Here is a 21,802-nt window from a genome sequence, read left to right on the forward strand (position 1 = left end):
AGACGAGGGAGCCCACAGGGCAGCAGGGGAGCTGGGAGTAAGGTCATGGCATGTGCCATCTCAGTGCATTTAAAATGTTAAAATCAGAACTTGAGAACATATTTCCCTTTGGTATTTTGCCAGCAGAAGAATCTACTGCCAGGAGGTTTGTGTAATCATGGAACCCAGAGCAAGAACGAGGATAGTAGCGCCAATAATGAAAACAGTGGCATTTATTGACTGTATCAAAGCATTCGACAGGAGTTACAAGGGCTTTATGGGGATTATTTCTTGGTCCCCACCTCCAACCCCCAGCCTTCTTCCCAGGGACGGGGGCGGGTGGTGGGGAACACCCCCAGTGATGCTGCCATTTCCCACCTCTGGCTCTGCACGAGGTCAGCAGATTTCTAGATTAAGCGGTGACGCACAGGGTGACAGATGGACAGCACGCTGTCCACCCAGCAGGGGCCCTCGTGCATTGCCAGAGAAGAAAATGACCTCTGTGCCAGACAGCTCATGGCTGTGGAAAGGCCTTGCAAATAAGGCAGTGTCCCTGCCGGAGGGGTGTTAGCAGAGGGCTCTGCTGGCCTGGCGCGTGACCAGCCGCCTGAGTCTGGGTTGGCAGAGGCTCCACCCAGCCAGCGTTCTAACCTGGTGATCAACAGGCCGGAGGGACCCCGCAGCCAACTTTTTTTTTCTCTTAAACCAAAGTTTGTTTCTTCTTACTTATAAAAAGACCAAAAGCTTATTTTTGAAAAAAAAGAGGAAAATACAGAAAGGGTAGTCCTAATTCTGCCTCTGAGAGATGTTTTAGGATATTTGTTGTTTGCAGTCATTTTTCTGTGCATTTTCATGTGATTGAGATCCTAGCGTACATAAAAATGTGTTTTTTTTCCTCCATAACATGGCAACATGAACACTCCTATGTTGCTACAGCCCTTCACAAATTCCTGGGGGCAAGAAGTCCATGGGGCGGCAGCCCCAGTGGAACCGTCTCTGTTGCTGGGTATGACGGCATCTCAGCGCCCAGCAGTCTGTTCCCCTCCACGCCAGCTCCTTTCCTGCTCAGCCAGGCCTCTGCACTGCCCAGGTCAGCAGGGCACCTGGCTAGTTCCTAAGGGAATTAGGAGACCCTCCTCCTTCTAGAGTCTGGGCAGTGCCAGGTACACCCATTATCGGGAGGCTGGGCAGCGCCTGTGTCCTGGGCAGACGGATGAGACCCTCAGCGTGGTGATGGCTCTGAGAAGTGGGTGCCCTGGCCCCTTCTCACAGCCTTTCATTGCGGGGGTGGTTCCTGAGCCAGCATAGTGTTCCCCAAAGCTTTCCAGCCTGTGATACCCACAAAGTGGCCAGTCCACTTTGAGTATGTGAGGCCAGAAGAGGGCCGCTCACCACGTTGACAACCAATGCGTCCAATAATACCCTGGATCTGTTTCCCTCACTGTCAAATGGACACGGTAACAGCATCTGTGGGAGTGAGCACTAAATGCAGTAAAACGTGAAGTGCACTTAGAAGGGTGTCTGGCACACAATAGGTGTGCGCTGTCACTAGCAGCTGCTATTTGGGAGCTCGTGGGCGGCGGGGAGCTGGGACCAGCAGGGAAGCAGCACGGATGCTGTAGATGAGTGTGCGATGCCTGGGCTGAGCGAGCGGCTGTGCTGATACGCACACCTGGGTTCAGGTTCAACCGGTTGGTAGTTACTGTCTCACCTGTGACAGCTCCACGGTCTGGGCACTTTGCACGGATAATCTCATTTATTGCTCACACTCTTCATCCTAGTGGCTCAGCACCACTCATGAGGATGAATTGGGAAAGTGGGGTCTTGCACTCTTTCAGCCAGTGGTGACCCGGGCTGCTGTTGGGGTCATAGGTCCTGACCCACATCTTCCCTCTGGGCCCGCACACGGGGGTTCCCACTGCCAGGCAGAGCAGGGGAGGGAAGGGATGCCGGCTAGAGGCGATGGGACCCAGCAAGTGCTCCCAGGCTGGGACAGCTTCTCTGAAGGCCCTACTGTGAGGGTCACCTTAGTTGAGTTGATACGCCCGTTTGGGCCCAGCATGGTGGTCATATGGCCTGAAGGCCTGGGAAGAAGAGCTGGTTTCCTGTCCCTGCCTCCATGACTGTACATGGGGGCAAAGGCCAGCCCCTACTCCTCAACCCCTTCTGCCCGGCGGGTTGGAATGAGGATTTGGGAGCTGTTTTATGCAGCAAGTTGTGCTGTGCCCAGCTGCCTGTGCTGGCTGCTGTGATCATCGTGAGATCGATCGAGAGCGGCGTGGCCCTGGCCCTAGAGGAGGTCAAGCCCTCACGGGATAGCACACAGGCTTGGTGGTGCCTCGGTGATGCGGTCCCTGCCCTTGGGGCCTCTCCCCTCCCCCACCCAGCAGACCTCCCGTCCTCCTCCAGGGTCACTCAATGTAGGTGCTCCCTGACCTTCTCTCCCGGACAAATTATCATTATTTTTGTTTTGCTTTGTTGGGTTTTTTTGTTTGTTTGTTCTTATTGAGGAATAATTGACATATAACATTATGTTAGTTTCAGGTGTACAACATAATGATTCAATACTTGTATATATTGTGAAATGATCACCCAAATTATTAATCGCCATTGTTTATTGAGCCTCTAGTGCATGTTTGATTCTGAAATAAGCACATCAATATACACATCATATATTGATTGCCTACTGTCTGCCTGGGACTGTGCTAATTTTATATATTTTTATATAATCCTCTCAACTGCCCTGTCAAGTTGGGGTTTTTATCTGCTGGGGAGACTGAGGCTCCAAGGGTTCAGTACCTTCCTGGAGGTCGTGCAATGTGTTTGTTCACCAGTTACTCTGTGCTGACGCCCGTGTGTGCCTTTGTACCGGTGTCTTTGTGGCTCCTGACAGGAATTCCTACTATGTACCATCTTCTGCCTGCCACCCTGGTGGATCCTCAGGGCAGAAGCCACGTCTCACCTGGTACCCGGGTTCTAGCACGGCGCCTGGCAAGCGCTGAGGAAATGGCAGGTGTTTGTTGTGCTTTGAGTCAAGGGTAGAGCCAGAATAAAGGGCACAGGGGTGACCTGAATGGATATTCCTTTTGAGCTCTGACAGCTCAATGTCCGCAGCTGTGTTCCTGGCTTGGCACTACAAATAGATTGGAATGTTGGATACTTTTTTCTCCCTTGGATAGTGCTGGATGATGGACAAATTCTTCGTTACCTTTTGCACCGTAACTAGTTCTTTCATTTTTCCCCAGTATTCCAGCCCTGAGTGGCCTCCTGTTACATCAGTCCCAAGGCAGCTTATCTCATGTTAGTTCCACTTTACACTGGTGTCCCTGGTGAGGCTGTGACTCTTGCTGAAATCCGAGCAGTGCCGTCCTTGCTCTCAGCCGCGTAGACTGGCTGTTTCCACCGGCCGCTGTCCTCATCCTTGTTGGGCAGGCCCATATCTGGTTCAGTTTTCAGGCTTCAGTCTTCCACTCGGGGAAGCATATCTCAGCTCTGTTTAAATGGATCTATCCTCACCTTGAAGGCTTTAAGCCTGTTGTTTATCCAGCTATAGGAAAAGAAAAAGGACTTTTTTGTTGAAGCAAAGAGGACTTGATCGTGTTAATCTGTGTTCATGTCAAAGGGCCAGCTCTGCAATCCCAGGCTCACAAAAGAAAAATGTGTTTTTCCCCATCTTGATCCAGTACCCTGTAAGACAGATATACTGCCAGGATGCGAGCAGCATGTTTAGATATTGAGAATCAATTTAGCAGTTTCCTGAACTCTGGATATTCTGTCTGCATGCAATAGACATAGTGATTTCTCACATCAGGCTCAGCAAGGGCGTTTCTAGACTCTTACAGGCGATCTGATGGAGAGGCTGTCTTCCCGGGGCCCCCACCCATAGGGAGAGTGTGTAACTCTGAGAAAAACACCTGGCCACCTTCATTTATAAACATGGCACAATATTTTTGGATGGCAGCCTGGGGACCAGCCTGTGGGGAGTGGAAATGCGGTCTCCTGGCAGCTATAAATTAATGGTCCTTCTTCGCCTACATGCACGTTTAACATGGTCCCTTAGATGGCATTGGAATGAGCCCATCTTCATGGGCTTGTAGGACTATGACTGTTTGTACAGATATGTTCATCTTATTGTTGGGTATGCTCTAAAAGATTGTTTTCTTTTTTTTTTCATTGTTGTTGTTTTTTATTGAAGTAGAGTTGATTTACAATGTTGTGCCAGTCTCTGCTGTACAGGAAAGTGACTCAGTTGTACACACACACATATATATATATTTACATTCTTTTCCATTATGGTTTATCACAGGATATTGAATATAGTTCCCTGTACTATACATTAGGACCTTGTTGTTTATCCATTCTAAATGTAATAGTTTGCATCTACCAACCCCAAACTCCCAGTCCATCCCTCTCTCTCCCCCCTCCACCTTGGCAACCACAAGTCTGTTCTCTATGTCTATGTGTCTGTTTCTGTTTTGTAGGTAGGTTCATTTGTGCCATATTTTAGATTGCACATATAAGTGACATCATATGGTATTTGTCTTTCTCTTTCTGACTTCCCTTAGTATGATAATCTCTAGTTGCATGTTTTGGTTTTTTTTTAAGCGAGAAAATGTAAGAGAAGCTTAGAGATGGCAGTCTCCTGGAGGTGGCCTGAGGGAGTAAAAAGGAAACACATTGGCACAAATCTCAACTAATAAGGGTTTTAGTCCTGGCTCCATGATTTGGGATGTGTCACGTCACGGCTCTGTGCTTGTGTTTCCTGATCTGTAATATGAGGGAACGAGTTGACCATTTCATTGCTTCTAGGAGACATGATTTTCCCCCCACATGTTAATATCTCTGAAATCAGGGTGCATCTTACTATTGATGGCTGCTAGCCACATGGCAGGTGTGTCACATGGCATAGCTGTCATTGCCTGAGCAGGCGTGAATGTGGTCCTGCTGTTCAGACTGTCATGACCTCAGCTGAATTGGATGTGTCGTTGGTCATCCACCTGTTAAGTGGATTGGCACTCAGAATGTGTTCCAAAAGATCTCACTATAATTTATTATTGACACCAAATGTTACTGTGTACACAGAGGGACATGGAAGCAGTAGTGGGGCATTGATTTGATATTAGAAAAGCAAATATTTGTTGTTGGGGGAAGAACTGCAATTTCATACTTTCTTGTAAAACAACAGGAACTATCAGTCTCATGCATGCCACCAAAGGCAGGAGAAATTCCCAAATCCCTCAGAAGAGATGAAACCACCTCAAAGCTATGTGAGGCTCGTGTGACCAACTTGTCTGCATGCAGGCTTGTCAGTAAGGCATTATGTCATAGTTTAATTGGCAGCATTTTTTCTTTTCTTTGTGGCTCATAAAATAATGGTGGGTCTTAGAATTGATGACTTGGCTTTCTAAGGTTTCTCCTAGTTTTAATATCTAGTAGTTTTATTTGCATTTTTTGGTCAGTTAGAACAAACTAATAAAAATAACATCCGTCCCATGTGTTGGTGCTGCGCCTCTGCGGCCCACAACACTTAACTCATGATATCAATTGCCTGGTTACTTTCCTGTTTGTTCCTAACACCTAAAATCAAACTTGAGTAGGTACTTATTAAATGAATGGATGGATGGAAGGATGGATGGATAGATAAATGGAGGGAGGGATGGATGGATGGATGATTGGATGGTTGGATGGATGGATGGATAGATGGATGGATAAATGGATGAATGGATGAATAAATGGATGGAGGGATGGATGGATGGACAGATAAATGGATGAATGGATGAATAAATGGATGAAGGGATGGGTGGGTGGATGGATGGATGGATGGGTGAGTGGGTGGATGGAATGGATGGATGGATGGATGGATGGATGGAGCTGCAGGAAATGCAGTCTATCTTTGGTGAAGCAGCAGAATCCCTTCTAGGGAAGCTGCAAACATTTCTGTCAGATTTAGGGGGAATCTGGACTCAGTTTTTTAGGCTTTTTGTTGATATTCTTTTATTCACTTATAGTCTTAGTTGATTCTCACAACTATAGTTTCCTCTGGGTAGGTCTCTAAGCTACTCAGCCAGAGATTTGAACCCAAGGCAATTATCTTGGGACCAACTTGTGTAAATACACTAGTTTTTTAAGCGACTTTATTGAGATATAATTCACATACCATACAGTTCACCTATTTAAAGTCTACAATTAAATGCTTCTCAGTATAATCACAGATATGGGCAACCACAGTCAATTTTAGAACACTTTCATCACCTCAGTAAGAAACCCATACCCTTTAACTATTGCCCTCCTGCCCACCTATTCCATCCCCTCACCCGCACATTAGTGGGTACCCTAATCACCCACTAACCTACTTTCTGTCCCTATAGATTTCCATATTCTGCACATTTCGTAAGAATGGAATTGTGTCATCCATGGTCTTTTGTGACTTTCACTTAGCACAATTTTTTTAAGGTTCATCCACACTGTAGCATGTATCAGGACTTCATTATTTTTTATGACCGAATAATATTCCATTGCCTGAATATACCACATTTTGTTTATCTATTCATCAGTTGTCAGACATTTGGGTTGTTTCCATGTTTTTGTTATTATTAGTAATACTACTAGACTTCCCTGGTGGCACAGTGGTTAAGAATCCGCCTGACAATGCAGGTGACACGGGTTCGAGCCCTGGTCCAGGAATATCCCACATGCCGCAGAGCAACTAAGCCCATGCTCCACAACTACTGAGCCTGCACTCTAGAGCCCGCCAGCCACAGCTACTGAGCCCGCGTGCCACAACTACTGAAGCCCATGTGCCTAGAGCCCATGCTCCGTAACAAGAGAAGCCACCGCAATGAGAAGCCCGTACACCGCAACGAAGAGTAGACCCCGCTCCCCGCAACTAGAGAAAACCTGCATGCAGCAATGAAGACCCAACGCAGCCAAAAGTTAAAAATAAATAAATAAATAAAATAATAATAAAAACATTTACGTACAAGTTTTTGTACGGACATGTATTTTCATTTCTCCTATATATATATATATATAGGAATAGAATTGTTGGGTCTTATATTAACCCTATGTGTAATCATATGAGGGACTACCAGACTGTTGTCCAAAGCAGCTGCATCATTTTTCATTCCCACCATCAGCATATGAGGGTTCTAATTTCTCCACATCCTCACCCACAGTTGACTCAGTGATTTGTAAGGGCCTTTCTACTTCTAAGCTCCCAGGATTCTGGAGTGAAATCCATTGACTGTTGAGACAATGGAGGCCCTTTTCTGGCTTTGTATATCCCTTTCTCCCATCTCAGCAGAGTTTGCAGAGGGCTGTGGGGAATTTCTCAGTTAATTATCTGCCAGTTAACCACTCAGCCTGCTCCCTGTGGCTGTAACTGGCTACAGACTGCTCCTGCTGTGTGCCCGTAAAGAGGTGATCTGCCGCTACCACACTCTAGTGAGGGAAATGAACTGCAGGGATAATGGGAAATAGAGCCCAATGACTGTGATGGCCTAATAAGATCAGCCATCTGTGATCTGCCACCAAGTGGGTTCTCTCTTCTCTCTGCAAGGCATCTGGCTGCGTCTGAGAGTCCTTGCTGCAGCTGCCCCACTCTAGCCCCCAGGGCGAGCTCCTAGGTCACAGAAGCCCTCCCACCGGGAGCCCACAGTCCTTCCTTCCATCTTCTGTGGAATCCTACTTTGTGCCAGGCCCTGGAAGTATATTGATGGGAGAGACAAAATGATCACGTCCGCAAGAACACACACTCTAGTGGGTTCCAATGGGAGTGATCTGGAGGTCAGATTTTCTGGCTGCCTATTTCCCTAATTATGTGACCTCAACATGTCCCAGAGAGAAACACTTGGGGGAAACCAACCCCAGGAAAACTACTGTACCTGAGCCTTCAACATGGCCGTGGCCAGCAGCCCTCATCTCTGGTGCGGCTGTCATGGCCGAGATCTCAGTAGTTGGGCTCCGTGTTCTACAAGGTAACAGCCGTAGCCAGCAGATGTCTGTGGTCTGCAGAGCTTGGCTTTCCCGCCCCCTCTCTCCAGAAGAAGTCCCTGTAGCACGTAGGACTTCCATCCCTTCCGTCCAGTCCCTTTCCTCTTCATCCCTCAGAGCTTCTGCCCCATCACAGCACAAGCTGGGAACAGTCAGTGATTTATTGGCTCGTGCCACAAAGCAGTGGGACTCTGAGCTGCTGCTGGTCCTGGGGAGACGCCCGGGGCTGGAGTCAGGACGCCTGGGTTGCAGTCTCTCCTGTCGCTAAGCCACAGGCACATTGCTTCAGGGTCCCCACGTGTAAGAGGGAGGTGGTGACACACACCTGTCTCCCTCATACACAGGGTGATTGAGAGGCGACTGGCAGGGTGGTGCTGGGCTGTGCAGACCCAAGGGCAGGAGGCCCAGAGCCCCCCTCCCAAGCCTGGACAGATAATGTCACATCTGATTCAATAGTTCATATCTGATGGTAGCTTACTCTCTTATCCTGTGAAAGGCACAAAGCCTTGACCTGGAGCAGTTCAGGGCCCACTTCAGAAGTGACCGTGGGGAACAGCAGCTCATGGGGGATGTTGGGCAAGGATGGGAACGTTGAGTGGGTGGAGTTCTGGGCTCCTGGCTTCTGTTTTATCAGAGTAACCGTATCTTGGAGCCCCTCTGTTTGGGTTCAAGTCCTGACTCAGCCAGCCTCTTACCAGATGACCTTGGGCAATTCCTGTCTGCCTCGGTTTCCTAATTTGTACAGTGGGGACAAAAAGGTGCCTACATTATAGGATTGTCTTGAGGATTAAAGTAATATATGACAAGCATTTAACACAGGGTTTGGCACATAGTAAATGCTCAATAAATGCTGACTGTTATCTTTTCTATATGGGGGCAGCTGGGCAGCCGTGTATAATTTAATTTGAAAAATACGTATGGTATTAGAGGAAAGTAGTTTGGAAACCAGCGATCTGTGGGGAATACAGTATTGATGGTTTGCCTTCCTGCTTCAATAAAGGTCAAAGGCAGCTGGCCCTGAGCAGGAGCAGCCCTCTTGGCGTCCTCCAGACAAAGGCAGGGGCAGCATGGGTGTGCTGGCTCTGGACCTGGAGGCCACTCCAGGAATCAGGGGTCTGGTCTTCCATTTTCCGTGGTTTTACACTCCCGGGCTCTTGCTGTTCAGTTCTGCCTGTGGTTCCTGGAGGAATGCAGGGAGAGTGATAAGAGCCTGGGCACTGGGTCAAGTTCGAGATTCCTGTGGTTGCTGTCCTGTGGGCCTCAAGCATTGTGTGTGATACATGCAGGCTACTCAGCCAAACAGGGGTCCACCCCCAGCCTACTGTACTAGCTGATTCCGCTGCTAACGTGCCACCCGTCTCTGCCTACCGGCAGCCAGCGCCTGCCTGTCTGTTAATACCAAGGGGACAGAGCATCAGTTACCTGCTGTCCATTTTCTAATTTCTGGGAATCCAGCATCAAATACTCAATGATTAACTGAAAGTCTACAGTGGGCTCAGGTCTGGCTCCCAGGGCACAAGGGGCAGAGCAGACACGTCCTCGGCCTCTAAGAGCTTGTAGTTTAGCTGAGGAAGGAGGCAGCCCCTCAGACCACTTCAGGGCTGAGCTGGAGTGTGGTGGAGGCATCACAGGGAGCAGTGGGACAGCCCTGTCCTTTTACCTGGACCCCCCTCAAGACACCCAGGAGGGGCACCCCTTTCCCTGGACAGAGTTTGGGGGTACACTGCCTTCTGTGCTTGACTATTTTCTTTGTTTCCAGTGCAGCCCAATCCCTGCAGAGTGACACAGTCTCCCTATAATAGCTCTGTGGCCTGTCTTCAGCCAGGTTAGGGTAGTGTCCTGCTGGTCTGGAAACCTCCCTCTTTGCAGTGACTTTGCATATTTCAATTTTGGACTGTCATGTACTGATTTCACATTGTAACTCCCAGGGGACAGTCCTTGTTCTTGATTTCCAAGTTCTTAGGGCCACTCCTCATTTTTGTGGTCATAGACCATCTACAGTTTCTTTCTTGTAGCGAGGGGGTCTCAAACGCAGATGTCTGTGAGGGCCAGGCCGGTAACATGTGAGTGAGTGGAGCCGCGTGAGAGTGATGGCTGTAGGCCGTGGGGAGACATTAGGGAGCACTGGGGTCTGTGGAGAACTGGTGATCACGTGCCCTGTCTGAAGGGATCAGCCCTGCTTAGCTCTAGCTGACGCTTGTAATGTTGGGAGGCAGGCCAATATTGCTGGATCTCACAGTCTTTCAAGAAAATCAGAAATGTGGATTTTTACGCGAAATCTTTTGGTTTATAAAATTGGCTTGAATATTTAAAAAATACCGGACAGACCAAACGAAATACACTGTGGTCCTGACATGGCCCCTAATGAGCATTTGCAGTCTCTGCTTTGTGGTTATGCTTCTGTGCGGGAGGAGTTGGTCATCCCAGGTGGCAGGGGACAGAGGCTGAGGGGCCCAGTGAGCAGCTTCTGTGGGTGTTCTGAGGGACAGGCTCACTGTGAGCTGGGGTAGTCAGGGTGGCGTCCAGAGGTGGGCTTGATCGAGGGGTCCTGGAGGATGAGGAGGGGAGAGGGAAGGGATGCAGTTCTCGGAGCCAGCTCTGTCTTCCCAGCCGTGAGGCCCACAGGGTCACAGCCCCGCAAGGGACAGGCTTCTGAGACCCCCGCCAGTGTCTCTGAAACCACTTGGTACTGTCACTGCTCCAGCTGGGTTGGTTCAGGAAGCTGTTGCCAGGAGGGAGCAAGGTGACTGGGGACCCTGGTTACCCCGAGAGAGACACTGGAGAGAGAGTGTCACCTGAGAAGGAAGGCCTGGGTGCTGGCCACCGGGCTTGGAGAAGCTTTGTGGCCTTCACCTGAGGTGCTCTCCCAGGTGCATCGCCGGGTTCAGAGCAGGACACCTCTGGGCTCTGTTCCCAGCACTCTCCGAGTGAGTTTCCACTCTTTGTCCGTCAACTCAGAAGCTTTTCAAGGCTGATGGTGGGGCCCACACGCTCCACTTCTCATGCGTTTTCACTTAATCCTCCCAACATTTTATGAGATGGTACTTTTATCATCAGACTACTTTAAAGATGAGGAAACAGGCTGCCCAAGGTTACAGAGCTTGGTTTAGCCAGCATTGGAACCCAGAATCATCATGTTTCCCTATCTTAGGAGTAGGAGGAAGGGAGGAAGCCACCTGACTCCAGCCAAGGATGGGGCTGGCCAGCCAGTGACCCTGAGGCCTGTGACTTCCTTGCCCCCTCGAGCCCGTGGGGCACGACATACAGCAAGTGCTCAGTACCTGTTGAGGTAAATTGCCTTAAGGAAGCTCTAGAATGTGGTGGGAAGAAGTGGGAGTCTTGGTTCTGGGACCAGGTGACCCTGGAGGCTGGTGGAGCGGGGAATGGGACAGGTCCACCCCCAGCACCCTTGGCTGTAGTGTTCTAAGAGCTGGGAGGGGGCTGGAGGAGAGCCTGGGCCCAGCAGCAGTGGGCAGAGGAGCTGGGGAGGCCCACTCTCGGGGAAGGAGCACGCTGGACTGGGTGTGAGGGGTCTGGGGAGCTGGAGGCCCGCCTGCCGTCAGGGCTTGGGACGGTGAGAGGTATCGGATGAAGCGGGGCCCCCAAAGACCATGAAGTCTTGTCAAGACAAGATAAAAACCCATAAAAAATTCAAGATCAGGATAAGAGTTGGGTGACAGCACGAGGTGGGGGTGTGAAGGTGTCAGGAAGCAGCCTGTGCTCAGCCAAGGGAGCAGCTGGGGACTCTGGACCTGGAGCCCGGTGGAGGCTCCTGTTGACCCCGGGGGCTGGAGGGGAGGGCAGATATGGACGGCAGGGAGGTCCAGGGATAATGCAGGGGCTGGACCTCAAGAGCCCACCCTGGATGCCCTTCTACTCATTGGTCCGGGCTTGTCTGCTGGTGCGGAGGCCTCTGCAGGTCGGGGGAGTGACTGTTTCAGGATATTTTCTCCAGAGGAAGTCCCAGTCGGGAGACTGGAATCTGATGGGGTGTGTCCTGTGCAGGGACTGCTGTGGGTGCACCCGCTCCCTCTCCCCGCGACCCCCTTCTCAGGTGCCTCTCCAGGTGCTACCACGGTGGGCATGCTGAGGAGAGAAGGGTTCACAGCGTCTCTCCTGTCTTCTTGGCTCACAGTGGCCTGAGCCCTCACTGTGAAAACCAGTCCAACTCCTCAGTTACTCCTAGAGGCTGCTCTGGGGAGGCAGCGGCAAGGCCAGGGCCCAGTGGTCTCTCCATGGAAACTCTGAAAGATCCACAGGGCTTGGCCCAGGGCCCTGCATGGAGTGAGGGTTCAATAGGGTGTGAAAATGATGCAGTGATTTGGGAGCTGTCTGTTATTTAGGAATAACTGTCTGATGTTAATGACTGTAACCCAGAACTGCACTTGGGGTCCAGAGACGTTGGCAGTCACTGGGGGAGGGGAGAGGTGACTCAGCTCAGCAGGGGGTCTCTGGGGATGGCAGACTCTCAGGGGCTTGGGGACCTGCATTACGGGTGGGCTCTATCCATAGGCATCCGAGTGGCTCCCAGCAGACCCTCCCCTTCTCTGGGCTCCAGTGTCCTCATCTGCTCAGTAAAGGGGCTGGATTCTCTAAGATCCACTGAGGTCACGAGGCTTAGATTTCAGAAGCCCCTCCAACTTATTGAGAGCATCTGGGTATGTCTGGACCCGCAGCTCGGCCCTGTGGGACTCAGCAAGTGCTGTTATGTGTTCCTGGTGCCAAGAGCCCAGGGTGGAGGTGGGTGATCCCAGGGTCCACAAATAAATATTAATTCAGCCTGTCGAGGTCCTGCCTGGCCTTAAGTGGGCCATGAGAGAAACTGCCCCTCTCCCAGGGAGCTGGCCAGCAGGCCAGAGGATCAGGATGGAGAATCCAGCCATTTTCCAACCAGGGTGGAAGAGCTGAATAATGGATAGAAGGGATGTGACAGGTTTTCTAGATCTTGGCTATTCCAAGCCAGGTCCTCTGACCAGCAGCAACATCACCAGCTGGGAGCTTGTTAGAAATGCAGCCTCTCAGGCCCCACCTGGGATCCACTGAATCCGAATCTGCATTTTAACAAGATTGCCTGTGATCGCCGCACACAGGAAAGTTTGGGAAGCACTGCTCTGGCCCACTTTTCATAAACTCTTTTGACCACGCCTCACAGAAAGAAATATATTTCCATGGTGTATTTAGATGAGACAAAAGTTCCATGAAACAATTGTTCCACTTACAATGTGTGTTAACTCACTGGAATTTTCAACTTAGTTGTATAATTTTAATGCTGAGATCATGAGTTTGCCTTACACTAAGTTTATTTTGCAGCTGCTAAACCGCCGAGACCTGCAGTTTGAAAAACACCGCCCTAGCTAACCCCCATCTGATGTTTGAGTAACAGAGGGTTACACCGGTGTCAGACATGTAGAGGACACCTGGTGTCCTGACTCCTGAGACGGTAAACGATGCTGATTTGTGAGGTCGCCTCCAGCTCTGAGTGTTTCTAAACTTTTCTACTTCTGGTGTTTGGAGGCCTGAGGCTCCTGTACACAGAGGCCTCCCCTGAATCCCCCTGCTTTCTTTGGCGAACACCAGCGTGGCCCAGAGTCCCCAGGCCAGCACTGACACGAGTGGCCGAGCCTGAGGGCCGCAGGTTGGGGGGAAAGGCGTTCTGCCTGAGTCCTGTTTATGCAGGAGGTGAGGCATGGGCCAAACTCAGAGGGGTAGGTTGGCTGCAGGACGTTGTGAAGGGGGTTCCCATGGCTTCCTCAGGGAGGGCTGTGGGTGTCCTCCTCCCCTGGCAGCTGGCCTCTCTCCTCCCACACTGGAAGTGGGAGGCCTGGCCCGGCCCTGCCCTGCCCTGGGGGCTGCCTGACACAAAGGAGAGAGCCCTCCTGCAGGCTCTGGGTGTGGGTGGCAGTTGCCAGCACTGCGTTGGCGAGGGAAGGGGAGAAGGGCGGGCCTTGTGTGTAACGGTCACCAGGAACGACTGCTGGAGGGGGTCCGGGCTGGGGGAGTGAGGCCGTGCTGGTGGAGACGTGGTGGGTGGAGGCGATTCACCACCAGGGGAGCGCCGCTGACTGGCAGGGCCCTGCCGCCCACCTACAGCTCAGATGTGCCTGTATCCATCTGTGGAGTTGCTGTCCTCCCGGGCTGGACGGACAGACCCATGAGTCCCCAGGCCACTGAGCTCAGGAGCCCAGAGCGAGCCCCCTACCGCACTGCACAGCTCCCCGCAGCCGGCCTGCGGGCCAGGTGGCCGGGTCCCTTACGGAACGCCGAAAAATGAGCCCTGGGCTTCCTCTCTGAGGTCCCAGCTGAGCTGTGTGCTGAGGGCCTGAGGGGAAAGGGTCTGAGGAAGGGTGAGGGGCGCGGGGCTGCCCTTTCAGGACCCGGAATGACGGATTCCCCAGGGAAGAGCTAGCAGGCAGCGAAACAGAAGAGTCTCATCTGGTTGGCAGGTCATGGAATTGGTCCTGCGGATTCGGGGAGGAGGTGATATGCCTCTAACTCCTGGCTGTTCTTAAAGGGATTGGCTAAATTTACAGCTGCTAATGCCTTTTGTCACTGGGCGGGCGGGAAAGGATGTTGAGAGGGCTGGGACGGTTCCAGCTTCTTGTCTCTGGGCCCTACCTTTTCCTCCAGACCCCGGGCCCCTGATGTAGCGCTGTGAGCCCCACGACATGAAAGGCGGGCAGGCCCAGAGGATGGGGGGAGCGAGATTCCTGACCTCGGGCAGAGCCCGCCGTGTCAGCTGAAGCACCTTTGCTGAGTGCTGGTTTCCCAAGGAAGCCACACCGCTCTGCAGCCCCAGCCCCTCCGTGCCCCTCCTTCCGCTGTGCCCACCCAGGCCCCGCCCTCCCGCCTGCAGGCTCTGGGCTGCCTGCCCTTTACAGCAAAGTGCGGCCTCAGCGCTTCTCCCACTCCTGCTGTCTGCCTTTTTGTTCCTTGGCATCCATCACCTGGCAGGGAATGGGGGCAGGGCGGGGCGAGGAGGGGAGCCAGGAAGGCTGCAGGGTGTGTTCCTGGGATCTGGACTCAGCTCTGCATGCTGCATCCTGGATGGCTGCAGCCGGGGGAGGTGTCTCTTCTCCTCTTCCACCCTCTCCTCTCTTTCTTCCTCCTCTGGTCCCATCCCCCTTATCACTTTCACTGTTCATTAAAACCTAAGCTCCTCTTGCTGGCTCTCAGCTTAGCCAGCGTCCCAGCTGTTTGGGGGTTTCCCATCCTGATCTTCCTGTGAATGAGAAACGGAGCCAGGAGGAGACCCCAAAACACAGGCAGGAAGGGAGCAGAACAAGTCCTGGAGGAAAGCATCCCTTTATTTCCCTGTGTCTCCACCAGCCTGAAAGTTTACTCTGTGCCTCCTCACTCTTTTTACCTTAAAAATGCGGTGGAACTTCTAAGCTTATACCCCAAAGAATTGCAAACAGGGACTCAAACAGATACTTGTACACCCATGTTCATAGCAGCATTAATCACAGTAGCCAAAGGTGGGAACAACCCGAATGTCCACTGATGGATGAATGGATAAACAAAATATAGTTCATACATACAGTATATTATTGTAACACAGTGTATTATTCAGCCGTAAAAAGGTGTGAAATTGTGACACATTCTACAACATGCATGAATCTTGAAAACATTATAAGTGAAATAAGCCAATCACAGAAGGGTAGATATTGTATGATGCCACCAAAATGAGGTACGTTGAAGAGCCAAATTCAGAAGAGACAGAAAGTAGAGTGGTTGCCAGGGGCTGCGATGGGGGATGGGGAGTTGTTTGATGGGCGCAGGGTTTCTGTTTGGAATGATGAAAACGTTCTGGAAATAGATAGCGGTGATGCTCACACAACACTGTGAATGTGCTTAACGCTACTGAGTTGTACACTTGAAAATGGTTACAATGGTACGTTTTGTGTCATATGTATTTTACCCCTATAGAAACTGGGGGATTGAGTGCCCGGCTGATAGCCAAGGAGATGGATAATGTAGCTGCACTCCCTCTCTCCCTCCTCCCTCTTCTCTGCTAAAGAGATAAAGCTTGGGTCTCTTCTACTGAAGGAGGGACCTGAACCCTGGTTGGGGCTCATTCTAGAATGTAGAAATGAGCCCAAGAACAGGAGTCCTTGAGGAGAGTAACACGGAAGGAGGGAGAGCTGGCAAAGGGGTATCATGGATCTGGTCACCACTGTGGGCAGCTGGGCCCAATCCACTGGGACCCGCTGAGGGACCATGAGGAAGCCGCCTCCATTGTTATCTCAGAGACCAAGAGGGAGTGTTTGTCCCCATCCAGGGCTGCCCCAGGGGCTGTTAGCTCCTCCCACTTCTAGGATGCAGGGACCAGGTGCCAGGTGGGTGCCTGCAGGTACTGCTGGTGTGTGTCAGAGGAGCCCTGGGCCGAAGGCGCTCAGGGCAGCGGAGGGGAGGTGCTGTCAGGCTACATGTGTGAATCTGACTGGGCAGCAGTGACTGCAGCAGGAGGGGACCTCCAAGGCAAGTGACCAGTGTGGGACATGCTCCTTTTCCCTCTGGGCACCGAAATTCTCCAGGCTGGGAATGTGTCTCAATGCCTGTCTCTTTCCTCAGTGAGCCAGTGAGGGGTGATTTCTGCCCCCGGGCTCCCTGACAGGACGGTGGTGTGGCCCCGTGACAGACCCGCAAGAGCCTGGGAGCGGCCAGCAGAGCAGGACGGAGACTGCTGCTGCAGGCCGAGCCTCCTGGAAACGCTCCTGTCTCGCTCCTACAGAAGCCAGCCCTCTGCCTGTACCCGTGACGTGTGCCAGAAGCCTGTGATAAGATCTTAAGTCTTCGAGGAATAATAGGCGCGGCCTTAGATACTGGCTTTTTTCTGCAGGCGGCTCCTTTTCAGCCCTCTCTGGACACCAGCCTTATCCCATCCCCCTGAGGCCGCCCGTCTGCCCAGGATCCCGCACTGAGCTAGGCACGGGGCCCAGCTCTCTAGAGCCTGCAGCCCAGTGGGGGTTAAGATGTGCGCACGCATGCACACAAACACACACACACACACACACACACACAGCACTTGAGGGATTCCCTGGGCTTTCAAAGGGCAGTGGGGAAAGGCGAAGTGGGAGATGTCCTGAGGGCCTGAGCAGGTTGCCAGGAGGCGGGATGAAGAGGCAATGGGGAGGCACCGGACCTGGAGCTCTGCCGTGAGAACTTGGGCCAGTTACTTAACCTCTCTGAAACTCAGTTTTCTCTTCTAAGGAGTATAATTATATCGATTACACAGAGCTATGGTGAGGGGTAAGTGGACGAAGGCATATGGAGTGCTGAGGAGAGTGCCTGGCCCACGATACACGCTCAGTACACATTAGCCTTTCCTGCTATTAGGGGTTGCCGTATCCATGCCCCTAGGCCGAGGCTGGGTGAATCCTTTGCCCACTGGCCGCTATTAAAGCTAATTGCCCGTTGGGCTAATTACCTGTTGGCTTTAAGGTTCTAGCACTCCGTGAGTGTTAGGACCCCGAGATCTGGCAGGTGGAGGGAAGGGGAAAGTGACTCTGGGTGAGGGACATAGTGTGAGCAAAAGCACAGAGAAGTAAAAGCATCATGTGTTAGTGGTTTATTGCCGTGTAACAAATTGCTACAAACTTAGTGGCTTTAAACGATGCCCGTTTATCGTCTCACAGTTCTGGAAGTCGGAAGTCCTGCTTGGTATAGCAGAAGGCTGAAATCAAGGTGTCGGCCAGACTGAGTTCTGGTCTGGAGGCTCTGGGGGACGAAATCTGAACCCAAGCTCATTGATTGTTGGAGAATTTACTTCCTGCAGTTGTAGGACGGAAACACCTTTCCCTTGTGGGTCGTTGACCAGGCATTGCTCTCAACCTCTAGAGGCCGCCCATGATCCTTGCCCACACCCCTCCTTCTTCGGGCCAGCAACACTGTCTCTACCTCCAGCCGCAGATTTAGGGGGCTCGTGTGATTGGATCAGGCCCTCCTGAATACTCTTCCTCTCTTCAAGTCTGCTGATTTGGAGTTTAATTATATTTGCAAAATCCCTTCCCAGGAGTTCCTAGATTAATGTTTGATTGAGTAGCTGGGGGAAGATGTACACTCAGGACCCTCTTAGGGGGTCTACCTGCCACACACGGCTTGTACCTGGGACGAGGAGCAGAGTGGCCAGGGGGCTGGAGGGAAGCACAGGCAGCCATCGGAGCAGGTGGATGTTGGTGGTGGGAGGGATGTAAGGCCACTGTAGGCCTTGAACGGCAGGTGCAGGAAGGGGCGTTGGACATCCCCACCCCTACCCCCTCCTGTGGCCCTGCACCACTAGGCATGCTTATTTCAATCTGAGCAAACTACCTGCACACTCACGGCCACCCAGGCCTCCACACCTGGCTTCCCTCACCCAAGCCTGAAACCTCAGACTCCTCCCTCTGGGGCAGGCGGACAAATCCATGAGTCCTAAGGCCACTGAGCTCAGGAGCCCAGCGCACACCCGCTACAGCTGGCCTGGGGTCCAAGGGAGGCTGGGTCTCATGCAGCAGCCGAAAGCCAAAACCTGAGTCAGGAAACCAGCTGGAGAATGTGTGTCTCCCCAGGGAGTTCTTCCCCCCCCCATGGTCCACACAGACTCCAGGGAGCCTGGCGAGGGTGTGAGGGAGTCAGCATTCACAGTCTCAGCAGCATTTCTGGAACCCAGCAGGCCATTCCTTGCGCTGTTTTGGATTCATTACCGTTAAAAATGCAACAAGCCCTTAATTATTGGTGAATAACTGTGTCCTAAAAAAGCTCTCAGTAATCCGAGGTTTTGAAATGCAAGTGTTCCTTTGAAAATACTGGGATGTTGCCTTTATTGTCCACAGTACTGTTCTAGGTGCCCGCAGCCCTCTGTGGTCTCAGAGCCCCGTGCATACGTTACGTGGGTCTTTGTGTATCTAATGGTGGTGGTTGGGTAGAAGACTGTTGTACTAGTTCTGATGGTGAAGCCATGTGCAGCCTCTGCTTCCTCTGCTGAACGGGCTTCCCTGTGGAGAGCACTGATTTCCAGACAATGGAAGGGACACCAGACAAGCTTTGAAGCCCTTTCCCATCAGGCCCTAGAGCCTGTCCAGAGGAAGGGGGAGGGTCCCTGGTGGGAAGGGACCTAGTGTTGAGAATGGTTCTAGCTTTCCCAACTTCCAGGTGGATCGGTGCGGGCGAGGGGGGGAGCTTTGGGAGCAAGCGTGGACAGTGGAGGTGTCCCTGCAGGCCTGGGCCCCTGCAGCGGCTGGGTTAACCCGGTCTAGTTGGGGAGGGACAGCAGTTCTATTGGTGGACTTTAACAGCTATCCCTGGAACGATGGTCACATTATGCCAGGCCCCCCAGGGAGAGGGCCTGAGGGCTGAAGAGGGAGTCATTCTCCTACAGAGGACCATGGCTGGGCCACACCCTCCCAGACAACCCACCTTGCCTTTCACATTGTATCATTAAAAGCCAGTCACGTCCTTACAGACTGAGTGTAGCGTGTGTCCCAGTAGATGCACCATTAACAGGGCTACAAGATCATGTTAAGGCCTACAGTCTTCACCTAACTTAGGGATAGCCTGGCGTCCAAAGAGAAAATGTCTCTTTAGAAGGAGGTATTTCTTAGAGGCCCAGGCCCCTTAGAGGGTTTGTGTCTGGGGACCCCCGTACATCTCAATGCTGGGGTCAGAGACGTAGAAGCCTGTGGTCTGTTTTATTCTGCTTTGTGGTGGATTTTGTTAACTCCAAGTTGGGAAGTAAGGTTGGACTTGTAGACTGGGTCCATATTCCGCTTTTTCCTGGGTGGTAAGGTCCGGGTGTGGACTAACGCTCAACATCGCATGAGTTACTGTGTTGGCCGATTAGGCAAATTACCTGCCTTCTCTGGGCCTGAGTCTCCTTCCCCACGCAGGAGGGATCACAGCATCCTCTTGACACTAAAGGCGAGCTGGCGCCCCACTGACTTCTCAGGATGTTGGGAGACCAAGACGGCAGTCTGAATGAGGGAATGCTTCTGGACAGGGGAGGAGTTCTCAAGTGGGGTCACCATCTCTGCCTCCAGCTGTGTCTCACAGAGCCCATCTGTTCTCTGTACCCCGCAGCCCAGGCCCCTGAGTGGAGGGATGGAGAACTCCTCAGCAGCATCGGCCTCCTCCGAGGCCGGGAGCAGCCGCTCCCAGGAGATCGAGGAGCTTGAGCGGTTCATCGACAGCTACGTGCTTGAGTACCAGGTGCAGGGGCTGCTGGCCGACAAGACAGAGGGGGACGGCGAGAGTGAGAAGACGCAGTCCCACATCTCCCAGGTGAGCACTGCCCGGGAGGGGGCAGGGCCTGGTCAGGTACGAGGCCTCGGCAAGCTCGAAGTGGGGTAATAAGGGTAAGGGACCCTAATTCCAGGCAGCATCTGATGGCCTGGCCCTAGGTTGCCAAGGTGTGGATGGCCGCACCCAGCAGAGCGTGGGATCCAGGCAGGAGGCCCCTGGCTGTGTGCTCCCAGCCCCTCTGACCCACCTCTACCCCGTCCTACCCCGCTGGGCAGCTGCGGCCCAGCCAGACTCACCGTTCATGGAACACTCGTTTACTGAGCCCCCGCTGTGCTAGGCACTGCTCCCTGTTCTTCACAAGCTCATGTTCTAAAAGAGACCTGACGGTTGTAGCTTATCCAAAAGGCACACAATCAAAAGTCTATCACTCGTGAATATTTCCTCTGATGTCGAATACAGGCCGTTGTTGGTGCCAAAGAATCGAGTCTCTCAGGCGGTCATCCAGGGCCCTGTGTGCCAGACCTCGTTACACACATGAAGCCTTCAGACCAGACTCTGAGGTTGGCCTCCCTGCTCCTGGTCAGTCTGTGGCAGCCCTGATCTTGGGTAGAAGGTGAACTCGGCTGAAAGACTGTGGGTCGAGATTTGGAAGTTTTGAGTTGTCTTGAGTAGAATGTGAACCATTAAGGGAAGTGACCATGTCACATGCATCTTTGCTGAACATGGTAAATTCTCAGTAGATATTTGTTCAAGAGTTGGTTCCAGATTTGCTACTAGCTGCCTGTGTGACCTCAGGCAAACCCCTCAACTTCTCTGAGGCTTGGCTTTCTTATCTGGTGAGTGGGGATGATCCCGCTGCCTCAGGAATGTTGGAAGGTCAAAAGTGATAAGAGGCTCCAAAACTACAGAGGGGCAGAGTGTTGTCTGCACCCAGAGGCTCGGGAGGGTCTCTTCTTCTCAGGGTCTGGGGCCCAGTGTCCACCTCTTGTACTTGTCCCCCTCAAGCCTGGGGCTCCTCTATCAAGTAGAGAAGTTGACATGGGTGCCCTGCTTTGGAGAAAAGCCAAGTGCAACTGGCTGGCTCGCTATCTGGGTGGACAGAAGATCCAGACCCTCCAGCTTTTTAGAAAGCCAGAATGAACCTGTGGCTTTCCTGGAACTCAGGACCAGGAGTGGACCTGGGAAACTGTGAAGCCTTGCTGGTCCACACCTTATCCCCATTGGAGGGTAGGGAAGGCAAGATCTGCCCTGAGAGAGAAATCGATGCTTTCCTTGGCGTTCTTGAAGTTCTAAAATCACAGGTAGTGTGAGCCTGTAATCTGTTCAGTATTCATTCTACAAGTGTGTATTGAGCACCTGCTCGGTGTCTGGCACTGTCCTAGGACTGGGTACCTGGGAATGAGTGAAAGAGATGAAAAGCTCAGCCCTCGTGGAACTTATCCCAGTGGTGGATGGCAACTGCTGTGGGGAAAAATAAATCAGGAAAATGGAGTGGGGAGTGATGAAGGTCAGGAGGGATTTGCAATTTTAAATGGGATGTCAAGGAAGATGTCACCGAAGGAGGTGGAGAGGTGAACTTGCAGATGTCTGGGGAAGGGGCAGTCCAGGCAGAGGG

At 52.1% G+C, this 21,802-nt stretch overlaps 1 protein-coding gene across 8 annotated transcripts in view; it reads left to right on the forward strand.

Annotated features, from left to right (window-relative positions):
- The window catches only part of CTIF (cap binding complex dependent translation initiation factor), a 302,316-nt gene that overhangs the window by 51,268 nt on the left and 229,246 nt on the right, over positions 1 to 21,802 (forward strand). For all 8 annotated transcript variants that reach the window (XM_059894009.1, XM_059894012.1, XM_059894003.1 and 5 more), the window contains exon 2: positions 20,026 to 20,226. In XM_059894009.1, coding sequence (XP_059749992.1) covers positions 20,047 to 20,226 — 180 coding nt within the window. In that variant the 5' untranslated portion in view covers positions 20,026 to 20,046. The remainder of the gene's footprint in view (positions 1 to 20,025; positions 20,227 to 21,802) is intronic.

This window comes from Balaenoptera ricei, chromosome 14 (assembly GCF_028023285.1).
Source record: "Balaenoptera ricei isolate mBalRic1 chromosome 14, mBalRic1.hap2, whole genome shotgun sequence".
NCBI lineage: Eukaryota > Metazoa > Chordata > Mammalia > Artiodactyla > Balaenopteridae > Balaenoptera > Balaenoptera ricei.